The following is a 22,207-nucleotide window of genomic DNA, read 5'->3' as shown; positions in this document are numbered from 1 at the left end:
TCACTGCTCTGCTTAGGAAGCAGTGTCACATGCATGGGAAGCCATTAGCAGCCTCGAGCCAAAAAGCCACTGAACCAAACTGGGCCATAGTGGCAATTGCTTCCGATTTACAGGTTGACTCTCTCTAGACCAGCACCCTTGGGACCAGACTGGTGCTGAACCACAGAATTTGCCAAACCACAGGAGGTTCATATTGTAGCGAGTGGGTCTCTAAGGGTACGTCTAGACTACAGGCTTTTGTCGACAGAGGCTTTGTCGACAGATACTGCCGACAAAGCTTCTGTCAACAAAGAGCGTCTAGACGACATCCAGTTCTGTCGACAAAGCAAGCCGCTTTGTCGACATGAGAGTGTAGATGCAAAGGACAGTGTAGATGCAATAACGCCTTCTGTCAACAGAACTGTCGACAAAAGGCGTTATTCCTCATAGAATGAGGTTTACCACCGTCGACAAAACTGCTGAGTTCTGTCGATGTTATGTCGACAGAACTCGGCGGTAGTGTAGACGCAGGTATAGTTTTGTTGACAAAAGTCCACTTTTGTCGACAAAACCCTGTAGTCTAGACACACCCCTGATGTTTATTTTGCTGGGGTGAACAAATGGAACGACGCTTGCAGTGCTGCATAATAATGTAGGGCTGTACTGATACACCCTATATAAGCCTAGCCAAGGCTTATCAGTGCTCTTCATAACAAAGTATTAGTGCTGTTACACAATCTTATTGTGAGGGTATAAGTAGATAAAGCATAAAAACCATGCTGACGCATAGCAGCGTTACCAACACTTCCGCTGCTTACTGGGCTTGGAGAACACTGACAGCCAGGACTGGTGGCTGTAAAACTTTATGGGACAGAGAGGTAACTTGGCGTCACCCACAATAAGCAGACTTTAGGGTAACTAAAATCATGCTGGACCACAAATAATGCCAGACCAGAGTGCGGGATTAGAGAGGTTCAACCTATAATACATCACACTGGGTCTCATTCCGAAGTCAACAGCAAATCTTTCTCTACCTACAAGGACTGGACTCCTTATTTGTATGCGCAACATTATAACGCTAGGAGGGGGTGGCTGAGCCAAGGGGGCCGGATCCTGGCAAGCTGGGAGCTGGATCCGGCTTCCAGGCCTTAGGTTCCCTACCCATTGCTTAGAGTTATGTGGCGAGAGCAGAGAGACTGTAGTGGGCACAGAGACACACCAAGATTTAGTAAACAGCTAGAGAATTCTCTCCTATCTAGCAAATCTCATTTTTTTTAAGTTCCTCCTACAACATAGCCTGTCTTTTCTGGTAAACGGAGGACCAAGAACTCTACAAATTTAACTCAGCACTAATCAGAGGTATTGCAAGGATAACCCAACAGCTCCCTCCAAGTTACACAGTAAACTGGTGTTTTCTTGTAGGCAAGGGATGTCAATTTAACAGCTGCATGTGTGTGTATCATTAATTCATAATGTATTTATCAGCAAACCTGTATTCTGAGCAATAGATGTCTGTTGGCATGTTCTAGTTTCTTCTGCCTGTTCTCGAGTTCTTTTGTGCGCTGTTGTTCTCGCTGCAGTTTGCGGATATAGTCCACTGAGGCTTTTAAAATAGTACCCTTATTCCAGCGCATGTCCCTGCAAAAGTAGTATTGAAAAAACAATCACTCTCTTGTCCAAGCACGCTTATCACTAACACACCCCTGCCAAAATGCATGGCAGAGCTGCAGCAACTGTTAACGTTTGGCAGAGCTGCAGCAACTGTTAACGTTTAACATACTCGATTAGAATCACAAAATTCCAGGCTTTGAAAAGAGCTCTGTGTAATACTCTAGGGGGAGCCAGAGGACAACTCATTAGCAGGCAGCCTACTGTATGGGATTTGGATACAAGTAATTACTGAAGAGGACATATGTTCACCGTTGCTTTCTCACAGGAATGAAACTGCAGGGATGGGAAATTACATAACTCAAGGAGTCGAACTTTGCCAAGATCTCATTCTAGGGCAGGGCTACTCAACACGCGGCGCGTGGGCTGCATGCGGTCCACGGCCTGTTTGTCTGCGGCCCGCTGTGCAGTTGGGTTTTACATGACGCTCAACACGCAGCCCGTGGGTGGGAGCCCAAACAAAAAGTAGTCAATATAATGGCTGACATGCATTTTATTTTCTGTTGATATGCATTGTAGCAGTTAAATTCCTGGACTGTCATTGCTCATTAAAAGTGATGTCATATGGGTGGAAATCTGGTAAACATTGCATTTTATTAATATCAGCAGAACTGACTTAAATGAGGCCTAAGTGTTGTGTAGTCTTGCCTTAATCTTTGTATTCATGCCCATCAGTGTGAAAGAAGCTATTTGCATATATATTTGCATGTATATGCAACCACACTTAAGTTGCGGTCCTTGGCATGTGCTGTGGGTATCATTGTGGATCCTGGGTCCTCCAAAGTTGAGTAGCTCTGTTTTAGTGCATTAGTGCCAAAGGACAAAACTGCTGAAGACGACAGGACTCGTTCATTTTTCAATATCTGAGAGGCCGCTTGATTAAGAGCAAAAGCGTCATACACTCTCTGAAGGTATGTCTACACAGCAGCATTATTTAGGAACTAGCCAATTAGCCCATACATAAGCCAAGTCATAAGACAGGATTTTCAGGTCTCTCTCTCTCTCGCTTGCTTTTACTTCTCCTGCCCCTCCTGCCTCTCACTCGGGGGGACCCTACTATGCCATATCAGGGCAAGATTCTTTTCCTCTTGAGCCCTCACACTCACTCAGAGGCTACGACCACATTTGCAGCACTGTGCAGAGTACAGGCCCTACATGTGTGGTTATGCACAGCAGAGAAAGGCAGGCTGTGTCCCCACCTGTCACTGTGGTGTGTGACTACACAAAGCAAGGAAAGGGTCTGGCAGGGCACAGCCTTCCCCCTGGCCAGAGCCTTTCACTGTGCCTTCCGGCTGGAAGGGCCTTTCCCCACTACAAGAGCCTCCCACTGTGGCAGGAAAAGGCTTTAGTGACAGTGAGATAGCGGGATGCTAGCAGTAGCGAGACGGGAGGCACAGGTAGGGTATAAACACCTGGGGGATTCCAGAGTTCGGGCATTCCACTCCACTCGCTGAAGCACATCATCTACACTGCTGTTTATAGCTGTGCTAGGTGGGAGCGCAGCAACTGCTTGTGGGAGAAGCATGTGGGCACAAACAGCCTCCCCCATGAACTCCAACCTTGCCTGGCAAGACCCTCCAATCAAGGTTATGTTGAAAAGTATCACTGCTCTCGTTTACCCTGATTAGGGCCCAGTTCCCCCCCCCCCCCCGAGTAGAGTCTCATCACACTATCAAGTCACTGAAATGTATGCACAGCAATATGGCTCAGATCTGGCACCGAATCACACACACAACTAAGGGTGCATTTTCCAGGGTTTCCCTAGCAGGGGAGAGGGAAGAGACATTTTGTGTAATGTGGGGGACAAATGTCAATTAACAGCACTGGAAGGAATGTGTTTGCTTTTTTTCCCCCCCAAGCTGTTGAAGAGACAGACAACTATATATATTCCTGCTATGCGGTTCAGCATGCACATCCTTTAAGAACTTCTGAGTACTGATCTTTGCTCTGTTGATTAATATGGCAATCACTTGGTCTCCAGCAATATATCTAACCACTTGATGAATGCTTGTGTCGCTAATGCCCAGACCTACCGCCTGCTTTATCAACGTACTCCAGGGCCCTGAGAAACTGCTACGAAGAGTGAAATATAGAACAGTGCTTCTGCTGTCCAGGAGACTGAAAATAAATGAGCTGACTCTAGATTATCCCATCTCTGTACCAGGAATGTAAATAGTGAAATGTGAACTGACACATTCTCTCGGTGATCATTCATCCAAGGTTCAAACGCTGTCATGTATAGCGAGTTTCTGAGGCAATGTAAAATGGATGTAGGTTATCATCTCAAGAGACACGGCTTAATCAAGTGACTCCATCAATATGCCTCCACACACTTCAATCACCCCAACTGGAGTCTGGTTAAGACACTACGGCTACATCTAGACTGGCAAGATTTAGTGCAAAAGCGACTGCTTTTGCGCAAAATCTTGCCGCCTGTCTACAGTGGCCGTGAGTATTTGCATAAGAACACTGACGTTCTAATGTATAAAATCAGTGCTTCTTGCGCAAATACTCTGACGCTCCCGCTCAGGGATAAGTCCTCTTGCGCAAGAGGCCAATGTAGACAGGTAACATCAATTTCTTGTGCAAGAAAGCCCAATGGCTAAAATAGGCATCGGAGCTTTCTTGCGCAAGACAGCGTCTACACTGGCACGGATGCTTTTGCGCAAAGGCACATGCCAGTATAGACGCTCTCTTGCTCAAATACTCTAACGCAAAAACTCTTGCGTTTAGAATATTAGCGCTAAATCTTGCCAGTCTAGATGTAGCCTAGGATTAACGCCTACACCCTTACAGAAAATGCTCTGGGATCATTAATGAGCCCAATGGATCAGATCTTTGCTTTCCATGTACCACTTGAAAAATCTACCAGCTATTTCAATGCAAGGATAAGCTAATTAGAGGAAAGGCAGCTGCCCCAAAGATTTCTCTTTCTAAATGTGTGGACGAGGAATTGAAGCAAGTGCCTTCTCTTCAAGTTCACATCCATTTGCTGATGTAGGTGAATACGCTGGCAGTGCTCACAATTGAGTCCTTTCTGTAAGGGATGTTCCTCACAATACTTTCCTAACAACTGCAGGAGACTGCATAAGGGTTTCTTTACATGGCGACACTCACCGGCATAGCTACTGCTGAATAAACTTCAGAACAGCTCCCTGAGCAGACACCTGTCCAGAAGAGCAATGCTTTTGATCTAGAATAGTTATTCTGCTCCTTAAGTGAAATAATTATTCTGGAATAAAATCACTTTAATTTGGGAGTAGTGTCCACTTGGAGGAAGCGATGCCAGTCAGTTCCCCCATGTAGGCAAGACCTCATTAATGCTCTGTCTACACTTAAAAACGTAAAGTGCAGCTGTGGCAGCGCTTTAACTGAACCGCTGGCAGAGAGCTCTCCCAGTACCCCTATGTAAACCACCTTTGTGAGGGGAGTAGCTAACAGTAGTGGGAGCATGGCTCCCAGCGCTCTCGCTGGGTTCACACTGGCACTTTACAGCACTGTAACTTTCTGGCTCAGGGGTGTGAAAAAACATCTTCACTCCCCCGAGCACAGCAAGTTACAGCACTGGAAAGTGCTAGTGTAGACTTAGCCTACTTGAGGCATTCGTTGGTGCCTGGTCCTTGCAAGAGAGTTGGTATCTGACCACATTTTTACTTGCCGTGCTGGAGCTCCATCTTCTGGCGTTTGATTTAGCAGATCTAGTTAAGACCTGCTACACTGAATGCTGAGGGCAGCTCCAGTACTCGGCTCAAGGTAAGCCGACTCCAGCTACGTATTTTACGTAGCTGGAGGTGCGTACCTTAATCCGGCCTTCCAGGTCTAGTGCAAACCTGGCCTTGCATTGCAGTCATCTGTCTGGAACGTGCGCACCTCCTGATCAGCAGATCACTTCCCTTTGGACCATCATGCACTGGCTAGTGTGGAGTGGGTTACCCTGGGTGTGTCTGCATCTGTGGCTGTGTGAAGCATGCAGTTATCCCCATGCTCAAGCCCATCATGACAGTAGTGATGGGAGTTTGCCCTTCTGTGGACAGTGAGAGAATCAACACATCCAGATAAGATTTAGGTCCACTGGAACATGGAAAGCACCTGGCACAGCTCAGAAGGCAGCAGGAACCCTGTTCTTGGTTCTACATCCGGGACACCCAGTTCATGCACTAGAAAAGGAGATGAGCAACAGCCTTGTTTCCCTTTTTTGGCCAGTATCAGAGGAATATATAAAACCTCCATGGGGAACATTTATATCCCCATAAGCCGGAAGGAAAGTCTCCCCCTACCCAAGGCAGTTAATATCAAGTTCATGATCAGACATGCACAGAATCAATGACAATACTCCCACAGGATTCAACAGACTCCAGTTCAGGCCTTTAGTGATTGGCTGTCATCCTGGAACATGACGGTTTCATATCCCTTATAGACTTTTATCCCAGCCGTGACAAAATAACTACAGTCAATTACTTAGTAAAGCTACTTTTGCATGGATGTGCAAGCCTGCGCGTGCTTTTGGCAAGTTTGCAGCCAATGATCTGGAGAATCAGGATGAAGCAACATTTCTTTTTTCTGAAAGGGTGGCGCAGGACACTTTGCGATCACTGATACGACCGCTGCCAAGTTCCTGCAGGCCAGAGGAGGGCGTCTGCAACGGCTAGCTCATTGCCTGAAAAGGTTCATTAAGCTATCCCTTCTACACAATTTTCCAGGAGGAGTCAACAGAAATGAGTCAACATTTTTCAAGTTTCCAGTTGCTCTCAAGAGACTTGGTGGTATGACCTTGCAGGGGTTTATCTACAGAGGGAAGTGAGCACATCAAAAGTTAGGGAGTGAATCCTAAGCATATTAGCTACCCCATGCTAACTAACTATCTCCCCAAAGGTGCTCCGAGCACTCAGGAAGAGCATCCATGTGATATAGCTTAATGGACTCTGAAAGAATAGTAAGCTCCTGAGCACAAGGGCACTCTGAGGAGAACAGATTTTATTTTGGGAAAGACATTTCAACAAAAAGTCCCTCGTATCAATATTACTGAAGACACCATATCATACTTACGGGTCATTGGATTTAGGTATCAAGGTGCCTAGTTCTTTAATGCGGTCGTTAATATTAAATCTTCTCCTTCGTTCAACTTTAGGAAAACAACCAAGAAATACACAGTAGTTAAAAAAATCCTTTCTGCTTACAGAATACAACCCCTTTAAAGATTTCAAAACCACTTTTTGCTTTATACTTGTACACATTACTTAAGCATATTTGTAATACAGATCAGTCTTATACCCACTTTTCAACTGGATAAATTGAGGCATAGAAGTGGAGTGATTGCCCAAAGGCATCCAGTTTGTCAGTGGAAAGGCAGAAAATGACCTAACGTTTGGTGTCCTGGTCTCATTCTTTATGTAATTTGCCTTACTTCCTGATCAAATGTTAACATCTGAAACCATACTGTGCTATTAAGGAAAAGTCACTACTGAAACCAACAGGGAGTTCTGCTTTTTAACCATAGGCATGAGATTACTTCTTGTTTTCAGACATTAAATAAAGGTTTCTTAAGGGTCCGTTTAGAATTTTAAAGTTAGTAAAACTTTTCTGACTGGCTTGGATTCATGGCTGGTTAAATATAAACGTATGAGCCTTAAAAAAAAGATACAGATACGCTTATACTTACGCCCAGAAGTTTAAAGATGAGATAAATGAACTGATTGCACACATTACGTTTCAGATTAAATCACAATTTTTCTGCTAAAATCTTGTATGATATATATGTAAAGGTAACTGGCCAAATTCTACTCTCAGTTATACCAGTGCAAGGAAACCCCTTTGAATTCAGAATTTGGATCACATTCTAATACATTTAAAAAACTGTTCTCATTCAAACAGCTATTTTAATATTTTAATTCAATAGCAGGTCTAAGAAATCATTATGAGAGAATTTGGGATATACCAAATTGTGGCTAACAACAAACTTTTCAAAAGCTTCAGGGGGTAGCCGACTTAGTCTGTAACTGGAAAAACTTAAACAATGAATAGTCTAGCAGCACCTTAAAGACTAACGAAATGATACCATCCACATGTTTTGTTAGTCTTTAAGGTGCTGCTAGACTATTTGTTGTTTCTTAAACTTTTCAAAAGCCTGCATGCCAGCAGATTTATAAAAATAATTAAGTCCTTAATAATCATCCGTGTAACTTACTCATCACTGTGAGCTATCAATTAAAATATTAAGCAAATACTATACACTGAGCATAATTAAAACTTACTTAAATTGTGATTGTCTTTCTTCTGCCTCTCTTTGGCCAATGCCCTTGCTTCAGACTCTGTAGGAAAAATACACGCTGTGCACGTGAATGAAGTAATTAGAATTTTGGAAATTCAAGGAACACAACATAGCAATTTATAAGGCACATATATATTTCTGATGTTGTTCACTGATCACTAGGGATACATGAGAACATAAGAATGGCCGTACTGGGTCAGATCAAAGGTCCATCTAGCCCAGTAGCCTGTCTCCCAACAGTGGTCAGCACCAGGTGCCCCGGAGGGGGTGGACCAAAGACAATGATCAAGCAATTTGTCTCCTGCCATCCATCTCCAGCCTCTGACAAACAGGCCAGGGACACCATTCTTTACCCCCTGGCTAATAGCCTTTTATGGACCTAACCTCCATGAAATTATCTAGCTTCTATTTAAGCTCTGTTATAGTCCTAGCCTTCACAGCCTCCTCTGGCAAGGAGTTCTAGATACATCTCACTACGGAGACCATACTAACACAGCTACATCGTCAGAGCTTTGCTGACATAACCTCATCCCACGTTTCTCAGACTGGCAGTCCTGAGCCAAAAGGGGATGACAAGGCTATTGTACGGGGGTCATCAGATCACAAAAAAAATGGTGATAACCTTTAGCTCCTTTGCTCAGGTTACCATACTTCAAGTTCCCAAATAGAGGACACTGACAGGCCAGGAGGGAAGCTGGAAGGGGGTGGGTACAGCAGCTGTTGGTCTCTGGTTACATAACTCTGATGACCGTGTATAAGTACCAGAAGTAAGTGTGGTGATATCCTACTGTTGCTTTATACTTTTTGAGAGGCTTCACTGCCTTTGACTGCAGGCATAATGATTACATGCTTCATTTAGTGCTCCTGGGAGTATGTACTGTAATTTGCTATTCTCCCCCTTTTTTGGGGGGGTGGAGGAGGGATTATCATAGCCTGAAATATTTTCAAAAAGGAGCCCAGAGAAAAAAGTTTGAGAACACCTGGCGTAGAGGGGACCTCCAGAGATAGAAAGGGGGGTTTCCATCCACGTGGGAATACCATCTCTCCAAAAGATGGTAACTACATAGATGGAAACACACTTCCATTGACACAGTTGTGCCTATACTAGGGGTTAGGCCAACATAATAATAGCAGTCAGAGCTGTGGTTTTTCACACCCCGGACTGATCTAGCACAACGCTAAGACACAATAAGATGCTTAACCTGGAGTGGTGCAGAACTTGCTGATTTCATTTCCCATGGGGGCGGATACTTTTCCATCCTTCCACACTGGTTTTGGAGATTCGTTCTAACACAACATGGCACAGGCTAAACTCAAAATCAATGCGCTTTGTTCAGCTCTGGGACTGCTCAACAGAGAGGTCTTAACATGTGACTTTTTAATCACAAGTTCAGTTACAAAGTCAGTTTCCCCAAAGGGTCTTTGCTGTGTCCTTTCCTTATATGGGTTGTAGATTTCAAGTCCAGCCCACAAGTGTTAAGAATAAGGGTTTCCTCTGGAGTTGACCATTTTACCGCTCTTAATTTGGACTAACATAGCGGGCAGAGGAGTAGCATGGTACTTCTTGTTCTGTGCTGGATCCCAGAGGGGTTGACTGAAAGCTCAAAAGGCTACAGAAGGCTTCCAGAGGCCTGACCCAGACCTGGATTTATTGTAGCTGGAGCATGAAACAAGCATAAGGTCAGTGAGGTCAAAACTGTAGGGAGTGGACTTGTGAATGAACATACAGGTGAATGCTGCTTCACCAATTAAGGTGATCATTCCTGCCACGGGGAAGTGCGATATTCATAGACCTGATTTTACATGGCACTTGCTCATCTTCATGAATGAGTGGCAAGAGGCATGAAGACAAACACGCAAATGCCAAGGAAATGTAATGTAATCACATGTTCTCCCCATCACAGTACCTCCAGACCTTAGTCACGGGACAGCAAAAGGCTCTTCTACCCCGAGGAGGCAGAGATCAGAATTCAGATTCTGTGTCCACACTAGGGACAATGTAATTCTTATTTACAGGATCAGAAGCGCTCAAGTAAAACACCACTTCCTGATTTGGACTGATACGCCCTCATCTCATGCTACATCAAGACTATTGTTTTTTAAAAGGAAATTCTTCATCTATTTCCATCTTATTATATATTTTAGAAATGTGTCCGTCAGGAGCCTGTTTCTTCAAGAACTCCTTTTAAACCGGGGGTGGGCAATCATTTTAGATGGGAGGCCTCTTTGCTTTGTCCCCGCTCTTCCCCTGCCTGGAGAGAGCTACCAGCTGTTCTGAATAGCTGGCGGTTCCTTCTAGGCACCCGTCCCCTCGCAGGGCAGGAGAAGACTTCGCAACCTCTCCCCACCCACAGGCCAATCAGGGCCTGGGGGCAGAAGGAGAACGTGAAGTCTCTCGCTCCCTGCCCCCACCCTGCAAGGGGCGCGCAGCGCTTAGAGCGAAAGCTCCGCATGCTCCTTGTAGGGCGGGGGGGCCGGGAATGCATGAGGTCTCCTGCTCCCTGCCCTGCAAGAAGCGTGCGGAGCTTTCTCTCTAAGCGCTGCGTGCCCCTTGCAGGACAGGCGGAGACTTTGTGCATTCCACTGTCCCCAAGCCAATCAGGACTGGGGGTGGGAGGAGTGCATGAAGTCTCTCGCTCCCCGCCCCTGCCCTGAAAGGAGCACATGGTGCTTGCAGGGCAGGGGCAGGGAGCGAGAGATTTTGCACGCCCCTCCTGCCCCTAGGCTCTGATTGGCCTGGGGGTGGGGGAGTGGCAGGGCACATGTGGGCCAGATCCACCTCCTTGGTAGGCCTGATCCGGCCCTTGGAGGCCCCTTTGCCCACCCATGTCTTAAACAGTAAGAGTTAGGAGCCTCAGATTTGGTTGGTAGGCAGCTTCCTCTTATCCTAACTTAATACAAGGTCAGGGTTTGGGACAATGGGATGCACCTGGAATTCAATGGGATGCACCTGGAATTCAATTGTTTCTCATAAAATGGAAAGGGAGAGGTCTGGCAGGAGGGACGGCTATACTGCAGAATGGTCTAGAGTATGGCCCATGAATGGTCTGGAGTTGGGGGAGTCCCCCCACTAAAAAAAAAAAAAAAGTTCCCCCTAGGCACCCATGCCCCTGGTGGCAGGAGGAGACTTTGCATGCTCCCTCTTCTGCCCCCAGGCCAATCCAGCCCATGGAGGCCCTTTTGCCCACCCCTCGTCTAGATCATCCCTGATAAATGTCTATCCAACCTGCTCTTCAATATCTCCAGGTATGGAGATTCTACAACCTCCCCAGGAAATTTATTCCAGTGTTTAACCATCCTGACAGGAAGTTTTTCCTAACGTCCAACCTAAGCCTCCCTTGCTGCAGTTTAAGCCCATTGCTTCTTGTCCTGTCCTCAGAGGCCAAGGAGAACAATTTTTCTCCCTCCTCCAGTTTTCCAAAGCCTCCCTTGGTTTACATGTGCAGAAGGTTAACAAATGGGTTGAACTATGCCCATGGCCACCAATGGGGAAGGGGGAGGAAGTTGTCCCGGGACCTGGGAATTTAAAAGAGCCCGGGGCTCTAAGACACTACTGCAGCAGCAGTGGCCAGAGCCCTGGGCCCTTTTAGACCACTGCCGGAGCCCTGTGTGGCAAAGTCCGGCCGGTGCTGAGGGCTGGCTACTTCTTTCACCTGAGGCCCACCTCCCATCACCACACTGCCCAGGGCCTGGTGCAGTCTGTCACGAGCCCTGAATATCCCCTAAAATGTGGTTAGCTGCTATTGAAAGTGGGACTGAGCCAGCAAGAGAATGGCAACTTTTCCTTCCTTCCTTCCAAAAACATTCAGCGTCTTAAAGCTTCACTCTAGTTTGCTTTTGCAAACAAGGGCCGTAACAAGGGCGAGGCAAACAGGGTGCCTGCCCTGGGCGCATCATAATCAGGGACACAAAGATGCAATAAGTAAAAATAATAGGCTGCAAAAATAAAGAGTGTGACGCATCCTAACCTAAGGAGAGGATAAGTAATATTTTGCCCTGGGTGCAAAAATACTTAGTTATGGCGCTGTTCGCATAGGTTTGTATTTTAAACAGCGGAATAGGTTTCTGGAGTTTGTTTTTATGTTTTATCTCTTGGAGCTGTGATGGAAAGTGATTCTCTCAAGCTATTACTTTCTAATGTCTCAAAGTTTGGGATCAGAACGCTGTTCATATGAAAGGTAAGGCTCTTTTAGGACTTGGGTGAGAAGATTTTTGGAAGATTCTCAACCTTGATTATGATAGAAATGAATAAATAGCCATTCTTTGCACAACACCCGACCCCTTAAATGCAGCATCCAGGAGTAACTGGACACTTGTTAAAGCATCCCGCATTCCTAGCCTGACAGTACTACAAATTATTTTTTCACCATGAATAATCACTCCCATTGGCAGAGTCCCACTGGCAAAGTCTCCTGAGAAGCATCATATTAATTCAAGTTGCTATTACGGTTCTAGCCAGAGCAGCATACAATAGGTCCAATTTAGAGAGTAGCTACATAAAAGAAGTAGAGACACAAATTTTTATCTTTAAAATGCTGCAGGGTTTTGTGCTGCAGGTTGCGTATGAAAACCCTGGAGTTTCCACACCCTATGGTTCTGTCCTTGTTATAAAACCAAGTGATTACCCATCTATGCAAAGGAAACAGACACCACGTTAACAGCGCCGCTCCTGCTAACAGACCTGCTCGGAAACACGCAGCAAACTGGAGGACAGAACTCCTCCAAATTTCCCTCATCAGAAGGGATTTTTTTAAAAACACACCTGAAAAAAGAAAACCCTCTTGTCCGATCATTAAGTGACAATGTTGCAAGAGCATTTACCTGTGAGCTCCCTCTTGATATTGGGAAGGTTCGCCGGACATGAGTTGCTGATGTTCAACCCTGAAGGAGGCATGCTTTGGTTGCCATAAAGGTCAATCAAATTGCCGGATACCGGTAACTGGAAAATCGAAAGTGGAAAACGATCACTTGCTATGTCCCATCTGACACACTAGAACAAAGCCAACATTTGCTAAGAACGCTGCTCTCTGCTCCCTGTGCCAATACGGCTCTCAACGGCAAGGACATGAAACACGACTCCGGGAGAATGCTGAAATCCTTTCCCCAAACCAAAGGATGCTACGGATTATACAGACAATGCATTTTTAATAAGGACAAAGCACAAGGAAACCCAGGAATTTCACTCCACAAACGGCCTCTGCCTCAGAGCGAAGTAGAATTTTCATACATTATGCTATGGTTCCTGTGTGGTTATTAAAAAAAACAACTCACTATACTTGTATGAGGGGGAGGGAAGCCTGCAAAGTTTAAAGTACAACCATAAGAGGGAGCTCAAGCTCTCCCATAAACGTTTAAGAGTGAAATAGCCCAATAGAAATTAATTACACATCCACATACCATGGATGTGTTTAAAGCAATTGAATTTAGTTGATCAGACAACTGCCTACATAACACAGACTTATTGGGATTTTCCTGCTCTCACACGAAAAACACATTTTGGGAGCGGAAGGGAGCAATCCACACTTTTTTGCATTATATATAGATACAAAATTGGTATCTGCATCCGCAACAATGAGCCGTGGATACCCACGGATATAAAGCAGGTATCTGTGGATTTGCAGGGTTCTAATTATATGGGCCAAAATGTCTCAAGTCACGGAGTGAAGGGGGTGTTGCGTTTTGCATGAGTTCCAACTACAGGAGAAGGTCTCTGCAATAATTAAGCCTTGTGGTCACATGAGCTCACGTTAATCATGTGACGTCAACATGGGACAGGCTGCACTCATTGTGTGACTGAAATGTTGGGGCTCAGGTGCTTATCAGAGAAATACAGTAAGAGCGACATCAAGCATCTCAACTCAACTACATCCAAGTCCCCTAAGCATGCAGGGTAGGGTTCCCAGGTGTCCAATTTTCGACGGGAGAACCTGGTCGAAAAGGGATCTTGGCAGCTCCGGTCAGCAGGGCTAAGACAGGCTCTATGACTGTCCCAGCTCCACGCGGCTCCTATGCCTGGCTCCTTGGTGCAGGGGCTACCAGGCAGCTCTGTGCACTGTCTGGCCCCACAGGCACCAACCCTGCAGCTCCCACTGGCAGCCTCACCCTTCCCATACCCCTAATCCGCATAGTCCTGTCTTTTGTCTGAGCCCCCTTCCACACTCACACTCCCACCCAGAGTCTGAACTCCCTGCCACACCCCAACCCTTTGCCCCAGCCCAGTGAAAGCCAGTAAGAGGGGCAGAGAGCAAGTGACAGAAGGGTGTGTGTGTGTGTGTGTGTGTGTGTGTGTGAAGTGAGTGGGGGATAGGACTTGAGAAAGGGGCGGGACAAAGCGAGTTCGGTTTTGTGTGATTACCAAGTTAGTATCCCTAGTGCAGGGACACAGGGACTACATAGTGCACAAGATGTCCTTACATGCAGTGAGATACACATGAGTGAGGAAGGTAGAACTGTAGTACACCTAGTTATTTCTGCCTGTTTCTACTCTCAGTTACAGCTGAGTAACCTGCAGGCAGCACTGTAAACAAGGAAAAGATCATTCAGCTAGAACATAGAGCAGAAAGTGCTTATTACAGGCAAACAGGAGATACTTATTACATGTGCACCGCAGCAGCAATGCCTCGATTTAAGAGTGCCGAGTGCTTCCTATTATACAACCATGTTTTCTGTTGCTTATAAAACTTTACAAACTTCCACGGTTTAGGCTCCAACTTTCCATGCCAGGTGTCTGCCTCAGGCTGAATTTGTTAGGAAAGTAAAAGGATAGGAGGGGAAATATGTCGGTTTGCTCATATTCAAAAACTCGGACGACTGTTTCGGAAGGAACGTGATGCTGTAGTGCCTCAATGGCTTTGACTGGCAGACTTGAAATTTGACAGCTGGGTCTCTAATGTCAGGGATGTGTCTTCTGCAGTGCTCTGCTCACATTTGGCCAAGTTACAAGCCTCTGAAAAACATCAGCGCACATGCTGAGCAGAGATTTGTAAGAGAAGTGTTTCTTAAAACGTGTGCCGTGGCAGAGACAGTTGGAGGTGTACTGCAGCCTCTTTTAACTCCTCCTGTCCTCCCGTCCCCGCCACCGGAGGAGACGGAAGCTCAGTTGGGACAACACGTGCAATTAAAGGGACCGCCACCTTTTTTTTTTTTTTTTTGGCTCAACCACCTTCCCTCAGTGTTCCGCATTAAAAAAAAAGGTTGTTTGGTGTTCCACAGTAAAAAGTTCCAAAGCAAAAAGTTTAAGAAACACTGTATTAGAGGGTTCCAAGAACTGATCTGCACTGGGCATGCTCCATCCCTACACAGCTCCTACATGCTGATGAGACAGCGCATAAGCTCATCCCACAGGACAACTGGGTATGCTCCAGCAAGGTGACTATAGGGTCTGAGCAATTCCTGCAATTGCTCTGCCAGCCTAGAAGAGGATTTCAGGGGCATGAAGCATCATAACTGAGCACCAGAAGTCCTTTCCCCCATGCTCTCAATCCCTCCCTTCTAGTGACGAGGCAGCATGGAGGAGGAGCCAGATCCAAGTGCGATGAGATGAGAGTGCAGGATTGAAAAAGAGTGAAGAGGGGCCCAAAGTGACAGGGAGAATCTGCAAGGATGGCAGCAGAAAGGCAATAGCTCCCTGAGTACACCACCCTCCATAGACAGACATTGAAGCCTGGGTTCTCATGCATTAAAACTCCTCTGACAACTACCAAGTACATTTGTGAATCCCACTGATAAAAGGAGAGGTGCTTTTTCCTCTACACTCTTCCACCTAGAGGGTAACAAAATACTCTGTAGCTCAAGTGGTAACGCTCTGGATCCAAAGGTCCCCCAGGTCTGCGAACACCACATATGGGGGAGTCAACATGATTTCACGATTGATATATTTAAAATTTCCCGAGGGAAAAAAACACTTAGCCTATTGTCTTTTAATGTATTTTCTGCCAGTGAATCACATTAATGCTAGTGATTAATGCAAAACAAATTCACTAGATTAAAAATAGTCATGATTCATAATTACTCTGTGAAATAATTTACATTTTTTATAAATATTTTGGCTAGTCTATATTTTCAAGTATACTGATTTCAGTTAAACAGAATACAAAGGGTGCAGTGCTCATTTTATATTATTCCTGATTACAAATATCTGCACTGTAAAAAAGGTAAGAAAATATTTTTCATTACCTTCATACATGTATTGCAATGCAATGTATTAATCACGGAAGTGCAATTTAAAAATGTAGATTTTTTAAAAATAGAACTGCACTCAGAAATACAATCATATAGAAGCCCACTCAGTCCTACTTCTTGTTCAGCTAATTGCCAAGACAAATAAGTGTGTTTACATTTCTAGGAGATAATGCTACCTGCTTCTCATTTACAAGGTCACCTGCAAGTAAGAAAAATGCATTTGTATAGCACTTTTCTACCAACGCCACAAGGAATTTAAGTGGCAGATATGCCTCTTCATGCTTTGGTCACCATCTCAAAGGACATGCTTCCATGATAAATTTAAACTGGTATTCTATTAACATTAGCATTGTGGTTTAAACCATAATTAATCAACTATTTTTAATCTCATGATTAATTCCTATCATTTTTTAAATGTGTTGACAGATCTAAAAAAAAGCTATGGTTGGTAAGTCAAACATTCAAAAGTTAGGAAAGTTTTGAAAATAAAATGCAATGTGTCTAGGAAAACTTTGGGCGTATCCACCTTTGAAAGGAACTAAGGAGCCTAAGAGAAGTTGAGTCCAACTTCCATTGATTTGCTTGAAAACTGACAGCTTTAACCTGTAAAAGGCATACAGGAAAAACGAGGAAAAATGAGGCATACAAGAAAAAAGCATCAACAGCTGCAAAGACAGCCCTGGATGTTTAAAATTCCTACTGACTTATTAACATCATTCCATGATTAACGTGAACCCCCCTTCAGGAAAGACAGATTGGAAGGACACCTGGCTAAACATTCCATTTTGGAGTTGTTCTTAAACTTAGTTGGTTTTGGAGAATCAACAGTTAAACTTCCCCAACCTGGCTCTGCTTTTTAAACCTAATGTGTATAAGAGCTGAGTATTATGTACAATACCCCAGCTACTCTGCGGCTGGGTCACTCCCATGCACAGACTACAAGTAGCATGATGGCTTTTGTTATATTTCCTACTGTCAGATCAAATAGATCATACTTGAGTTTTGGTCACAAGTGAGAAGACAGGTCTTCGGCAGCAAAGCGCAAGTACTGTAATTTATTGCGATGCTTTTCAATTAAGTGGCGCTTGAACCTCTCATTAGCTCTCGCTCAATATAGATCTCCTATTTTGAATCTCAAGTAAGCACTGTTAGCACATGCAGCAAACTGGGCCTTTTCTTTTTTGTTTATAACAGAACAATATAGTCCTTGTTATAGTCTAAGCTAAACTGAGCTATTTATAGACTGAGAGTCTCTGAGGACTGCTTCCTTTCCATGTTCTTTCACCTTCTAGTTAAATCAACAGTAAGTTTACAGATGTTTTACAATGTTACAGCAATATAGAGTATCTTCTAAGGACACAATCCTGCTCCTGATGGCAAAATTCCCATCACTTCATGGAGGGAGGATCAACTTAAACAACAGTAATTACAGCAAAATACGGGATACGATTTTTCTTATTGCCTCAGAAGAGCACTGGCTTGAGGTTTACTGTGGAGACTATGTTAAGTTTCCTAGTCAATGCAGTTTTATTTTGGTGACATTCATGAAGAAGCCCTAATGTTACCAATCTTGTTATAATCTAAGTACACAGTGAAGGGCAGAAACCCGGCATCTTTTTTTTTTTTTTAAATAACTGATTGGATTAATCCAAAGTACAGTCTTTCCTAGAGGTATTTAAAGCTACTTATGCTGGAAACTGAAAACAAAACAATGAATGATATGCAGTAGTGTTGGTCTTTAAAGTTCACTTCCATTTCACTTAAATCATAGGTCTTAGCAGCTGACAAGGAAAGTCCACCCGCAGGAGCAGAAGGAAGTGACTGGCAGATCAGAGCACAGGAGAGTTTGGAGATCTCTATTATAGTTGTAAACTAGTTAGTTGTTACAGTGAGTTGCTAGAATATGTGCCTATAGTGCTGTTACTGGGAGCATGTGCACACATGGGGGTAATGGAAAGAGTCCCCCACTAAAGCAGCACAGAAAAGCACTGGGGATACAGAATTCCCACATCTAGGGTTCCTGGGAAAGGAAAAGGGGAGAAGAAATGTAGGAATCTCTTACAGAAAAATAGTAGGGATTAATCCAACAGGATTCTATGGAAAATAACTCCAAAAACAGAAGAGATTTTAATGGGAAGTTTTATACCTACATTAGATTTCCCTAATAGTTGCTAACTGGAGACTGGGCCATGTTACCATGAAGACTAGGGCTGGGAAAAATCTCCTCCCCTTGCAACTAGCGTTGCAAGACCCCAAGTCAGACTTCAAAGGCAGATGGTCATGGCCAGACCCAAATCCAACCTCAGCAATTGCTCATTTTTTTAAACCAAGTTCCACACTGTGGCTTTCCACTGTAAATTCTTAATGCTCTTTATATCATCTCCTAAACCACTGCAGACAGCTGCTAGCAAAACGTGCTGTGCTCGGATTTCACATGAAAGCTATTGGAAAGCAGAGGTGATTTAGACGTGGCTAGACAAGACAGACAAGAGTCAGTACGATGGAAAAGAAATGACCATTGTACCGTATTTGCCATTTGCAGGGCAGGATCCATCAGGCCGAGGATTTCTTCATTATAACTTGATTCCAAGCTAATGATGTCATCAATTACATCATCCATCTGCAACAGAAAGGTGAATGGGGAAAAATGCAAGTTACTTGAAACTTGCCTGAGTTTCCAACTGAGTTGGTAACAGGCCTGTAGTAGTAATATTAAAAATAAATACATTTTTAAAAAGATTCCAAAATGCACTGTCCCCCCTTATTAGTGCTGTCTCTATTGGACCTTAGAAACCTAAGCATTTTTGCCGTACTCCACTTCTGCCCCTCCTTAGTAATCACCACTCTCCCGACCCAGGAGTGGGTCTTCTTCTGCCTTCAGCTATCATCAATGCCCTTCTTTAATTGGCAGGAGGAGTCAATAATGAGTTGCAGGAAACTCAAGACCAACTATACCGCAATTGTGTGGGTGTGACTGGTGTACCACCAGCCAGCCGGGCAGTTTTACACATTTCAGAATGGTTTCTGATGCAAATTCAGAGAGCCCATTCTTGTATACAGGCTGGGAGTTGGGTCGGACTGAGGTTTGAATTGCAGCTTTGTAGCAGATGGCCCCACAAGCGCTTTTATTTTCCTTAAAGTACTATAAAATCAGGGATCGCAGTAAAGAGTGACTGCATGTTCATTGCAGAGGATGGAAACATAAGTCTATTCAAACACAAACATAATTTGAGACTAGCTTCTGTGCGTTTTAAACACTGGCATATAACTTTATGAAAGAGTTATCAGACCTCTCTGAACCTTCCTTCCTGGGCCTCATCTGTCTCTTCTTTCCAACCTCCTCCCCTCGCCTTTCCTTTTCTCCTCTCCTAACCCTTGCGTTTCACTCTCTTGCCCATCACCATTGCCAAGGATTTCGAAAGTTTGTCCTTGAAATGGTGGATACCATCTCTGGTAAAATCTCTCTGAGTAGCTGTTTCTATGGGCGACTCATAGGAGATGCAGTTTCCCTTTCAGCTCAACAGAGAGGGAGTCTGGAGAGGAAAATATAGTAAGAGAAACTGTAGCACTCACAGACTATATACGAGATGCCATTTTTGCAGGGGAGTGAGAATTCATACCCTTGATGCATACCATCCCTATGCTTGTAAGGAAATATTAAACTATTTCATCTCACATTATGAAATCTGAACCTAATTGCCACAGAAAGAGGGTCATACCAGCATCCTAAATAAAAAGGCAGAACAGAATAGGAATGCATTTCGCATTTCCCCTGAAATCCTAAGAAAAGAACAACATACAGGAGCATTCTTTATAACATGCAATCTTCCCAAGACTTATTTAGACTGTATAAGTTTTTCACAGCATAAAATTGGAGAGTGGAAGAAGGGCCAACCCTTTTCAGATATACTTTTAATGAACTTCTGAAATAAACTCATCAAAACCAAATCTGCAATGTACTTTTCTTCATAGTATTTCTGCCGCTCTTTTCCTTAAAGAAAACCAACAAGTCATGGAGAAACACCGGCACTGTTTATAATGGATTCTGTACTCCCCAACTCCTGTGCCATCCAGTACCTGCATGCATGATGCTCGCGAGTGTGTGTTCAGAGCGGGGCACTCGCCTTCTACCCTGCTTTGCTCTTCATATTTATAAAATCCCTGTGAATATAAAAAAGGGGAAAAAAGCAAAGCATGGACCTGAATTTGCAGCACAGTCTTTCCTCTGGACAGGCATGATTGAGACAGTGTCATGCACACAAGTGCCTGATGACACAGCAATGCGACGCTTTAGCTCTCGCGAGGAAAAAGCAAAACATTGGTGTGATCATGATAATGGAACAGAACTACTTTATTTTAATTTGTTTTAAAGTACTGAAACAATGGGATAAAGGAACAGGGAACACTCAGCAATCTTGGCACATGCAAAGTGATTACTGCAAAAAGCAAATCTGCCAAGACATGCACACCGCAGTATTTCCATGCTATCAAAGTGGGGATACATTTGCTTTTTATAAAAAGTCTTCTTCATTGGCCTCTTCCTTATGCAAATGCACTAATCTACACCTGCTTATCTGCATTGGGTAGTCTTATAGCTGTACACAAGCATTAGCAGCCGCACACAAGTTCAACAGTGCCAATGTACATTTTGGCTGTGAATACTGCTGCAGAAGATTTCCAGACATCACCCAAGTGACATTTTACAAAGGAGGGTGGATAGTGAAATCTCAGGCAGTAATATTTGAAAAAGAATAAAAATGGGGATATTTTGGGAAACTAATTCATCACTCGAAAGACAGGCACAGTGGGTAAGCTAATATCTTTGACTGCCCCAACTTGTTAGTGAAAGAGACAAGCATTCGAGTTTACACAAAGCTCTTCTTCAAATCTGGGAAAGGTACTCAGTGTCCCAGCTAAATATATGATGGAAGAGCATAAGCAATTAACATATTTCAAGGGCCTGTTCAAGGCAAAGTGGCTTAATAAGGCCCCTACAGTCATATGACAAAAGGGGGAAGGTAGTGGGTTACTAACATAAATCCAGTGACTTTGCTAGATGCTAAAAAAAATCACAGTCTTAAAAAGTATTATTTTAAGCGGACAAGCTTGACTTTTGAAAGTACTGGGCAGTCCTTCTCCTCAAAGGAAACCTGACCAATCATTTATTGAGCAATCACTTTTGTGAAAAGTTATTTCAAATTTTATTGTCCTTTAAAAATTCACTCTTCACAATGGTTTGCAGTTTTCTTTTTTTTAAAAAACAAGCACCAACACCATTTCCTCTCTGCACTCTGAATGAGCCACAAAATTGTGATTCCAGAAAGTTACAGCCAACAAACAAAAATGGCCTTGCATTCTCCAAAGGTCAATTACTCACTGCTTTGTGCACTGATTAGGCACAAAAGAGGCTTTAATAAGATATATAAACTGAGTACAGTAGCACCAAGTTAAAAAAAAACCTCAACTGCCCACAGATTTTTCATCCCACGTGTATTTGATATACATTAGAAGTCACCCAAATTTTTTCAAGTCAACACTTGACAATAATAGATAAACTGAAGTTCTTTACCATGAGTGACTATTATTACTATGACAAATATTATGCACAGAAGACCAGTGAGAATGATACTAAGTATAAGATGAAATCACAATAGGGTACAGACACTATTATTTACCTCTTTTTCACAGTTGGAGTTAAGTGTGAGCATAGCCATTGGACTGTTGGGTGCGCTGCTTCCAGTTCCAGGTGGCATGACATGATCACCAGGCTGGTTTGGACAGGGCAAGCTCAGAGCTTGGTTGGCATGTTTATTTGCCAGAGTGGTAGAAAGGTACTGCTTTACCTGCTGCCGTTGGGCTTGCTGAATGTGGTACTTGGTTGGATTTTCAAGGTGAGTCTGCACCTGCAAGCATACAGTAAAAGTAGTGCTTTAGTGCTTTGTGGAGCCATTATAACATTTTTTAGATGCATGTTAATCCTAAATATACTTCGTAGGTCAGATCCTCAGCCAGTGTGTTGGCTCTGCTGAAGTCAACTGCATTTTGGCAAATTAAAATAACCAAAGAAACATCCATTTGTCTCCTAATGCACTAGTACAGTAATTGCTGTTC

General features: G+C 43.9%; 1 protein-coding gene across 10 annotated transcripts in view; it reads right to left on the bottom strand.

Annotated features, from left to right (window-relative positions):
• MITF (melanocyte inducing transcription factor) overlaps positions 1 to 22,207 on the bottom strand; it is a 189,699-nt gene that overhangs the window by 6,945 nt on the left and 160,547 nt on the right. For 7 of the 10 annotated variants that reach the window (XM_075938575.1, XM_075938580.1, XM_075938581.1 and 4 more), the window contains 7 exons: positions 21,772 to 21,999; positions 20,174 to 20,257; positions 18,621 to 18,716; positions 12,737 to 12,854; positions 7,899 to 7,973; positions 6,694 to 6,769; positions 1,470 to 1,617 (listed from right to left, as the gene is read on the bottom strand). In XM_075938575.1, the coding sequence (XP_075794690.1) occupies positions 1,470 to 1,617; positions 6,694 to 6,769; positions 7,899 to 7,973; positions 12,737 to 12,854; positions 18,621 to 18,716; positions 20,174 to 20,257; positions 21,772 to 21,999 (825 nt within the window). The remainder of the gene's footprint in view (positions 1 to 1,469; positions 1,618 to 6,693; positions 6,770 to 7,898; positions 7,974 to 12,736; positions 12,855 to 18,620; positions 18,717 to 20,173; positions 20,258 to 21,771; positions 22,000 to 22,207) is intronic. The other 3 variants (XM_006120017.4, XM_075938577.1, XM_075938584.1) reach the window with 1 other exon arrangement.

The sequence above is a fragment of the Pelodiscus sinensis genome, chromosome 11, assembly GCF_049634645.1.
Source record: "Pelodiscus sinensis isolate JC-2024 chromosome 11, ASM4963464v1, whole genome shotgun sequence".
NCBI classification, from domain to species: domain Eukaryota; kingdom Metazoa; phylum Chordata; order Testudines; family Trionychidae; genus Pelodiscus; species Pelodiscus sinensis.
Note: the sequence above shows the minus strand (reverse complement) of the source record. Positions and strands in the feature narration are given on the sequence as shown.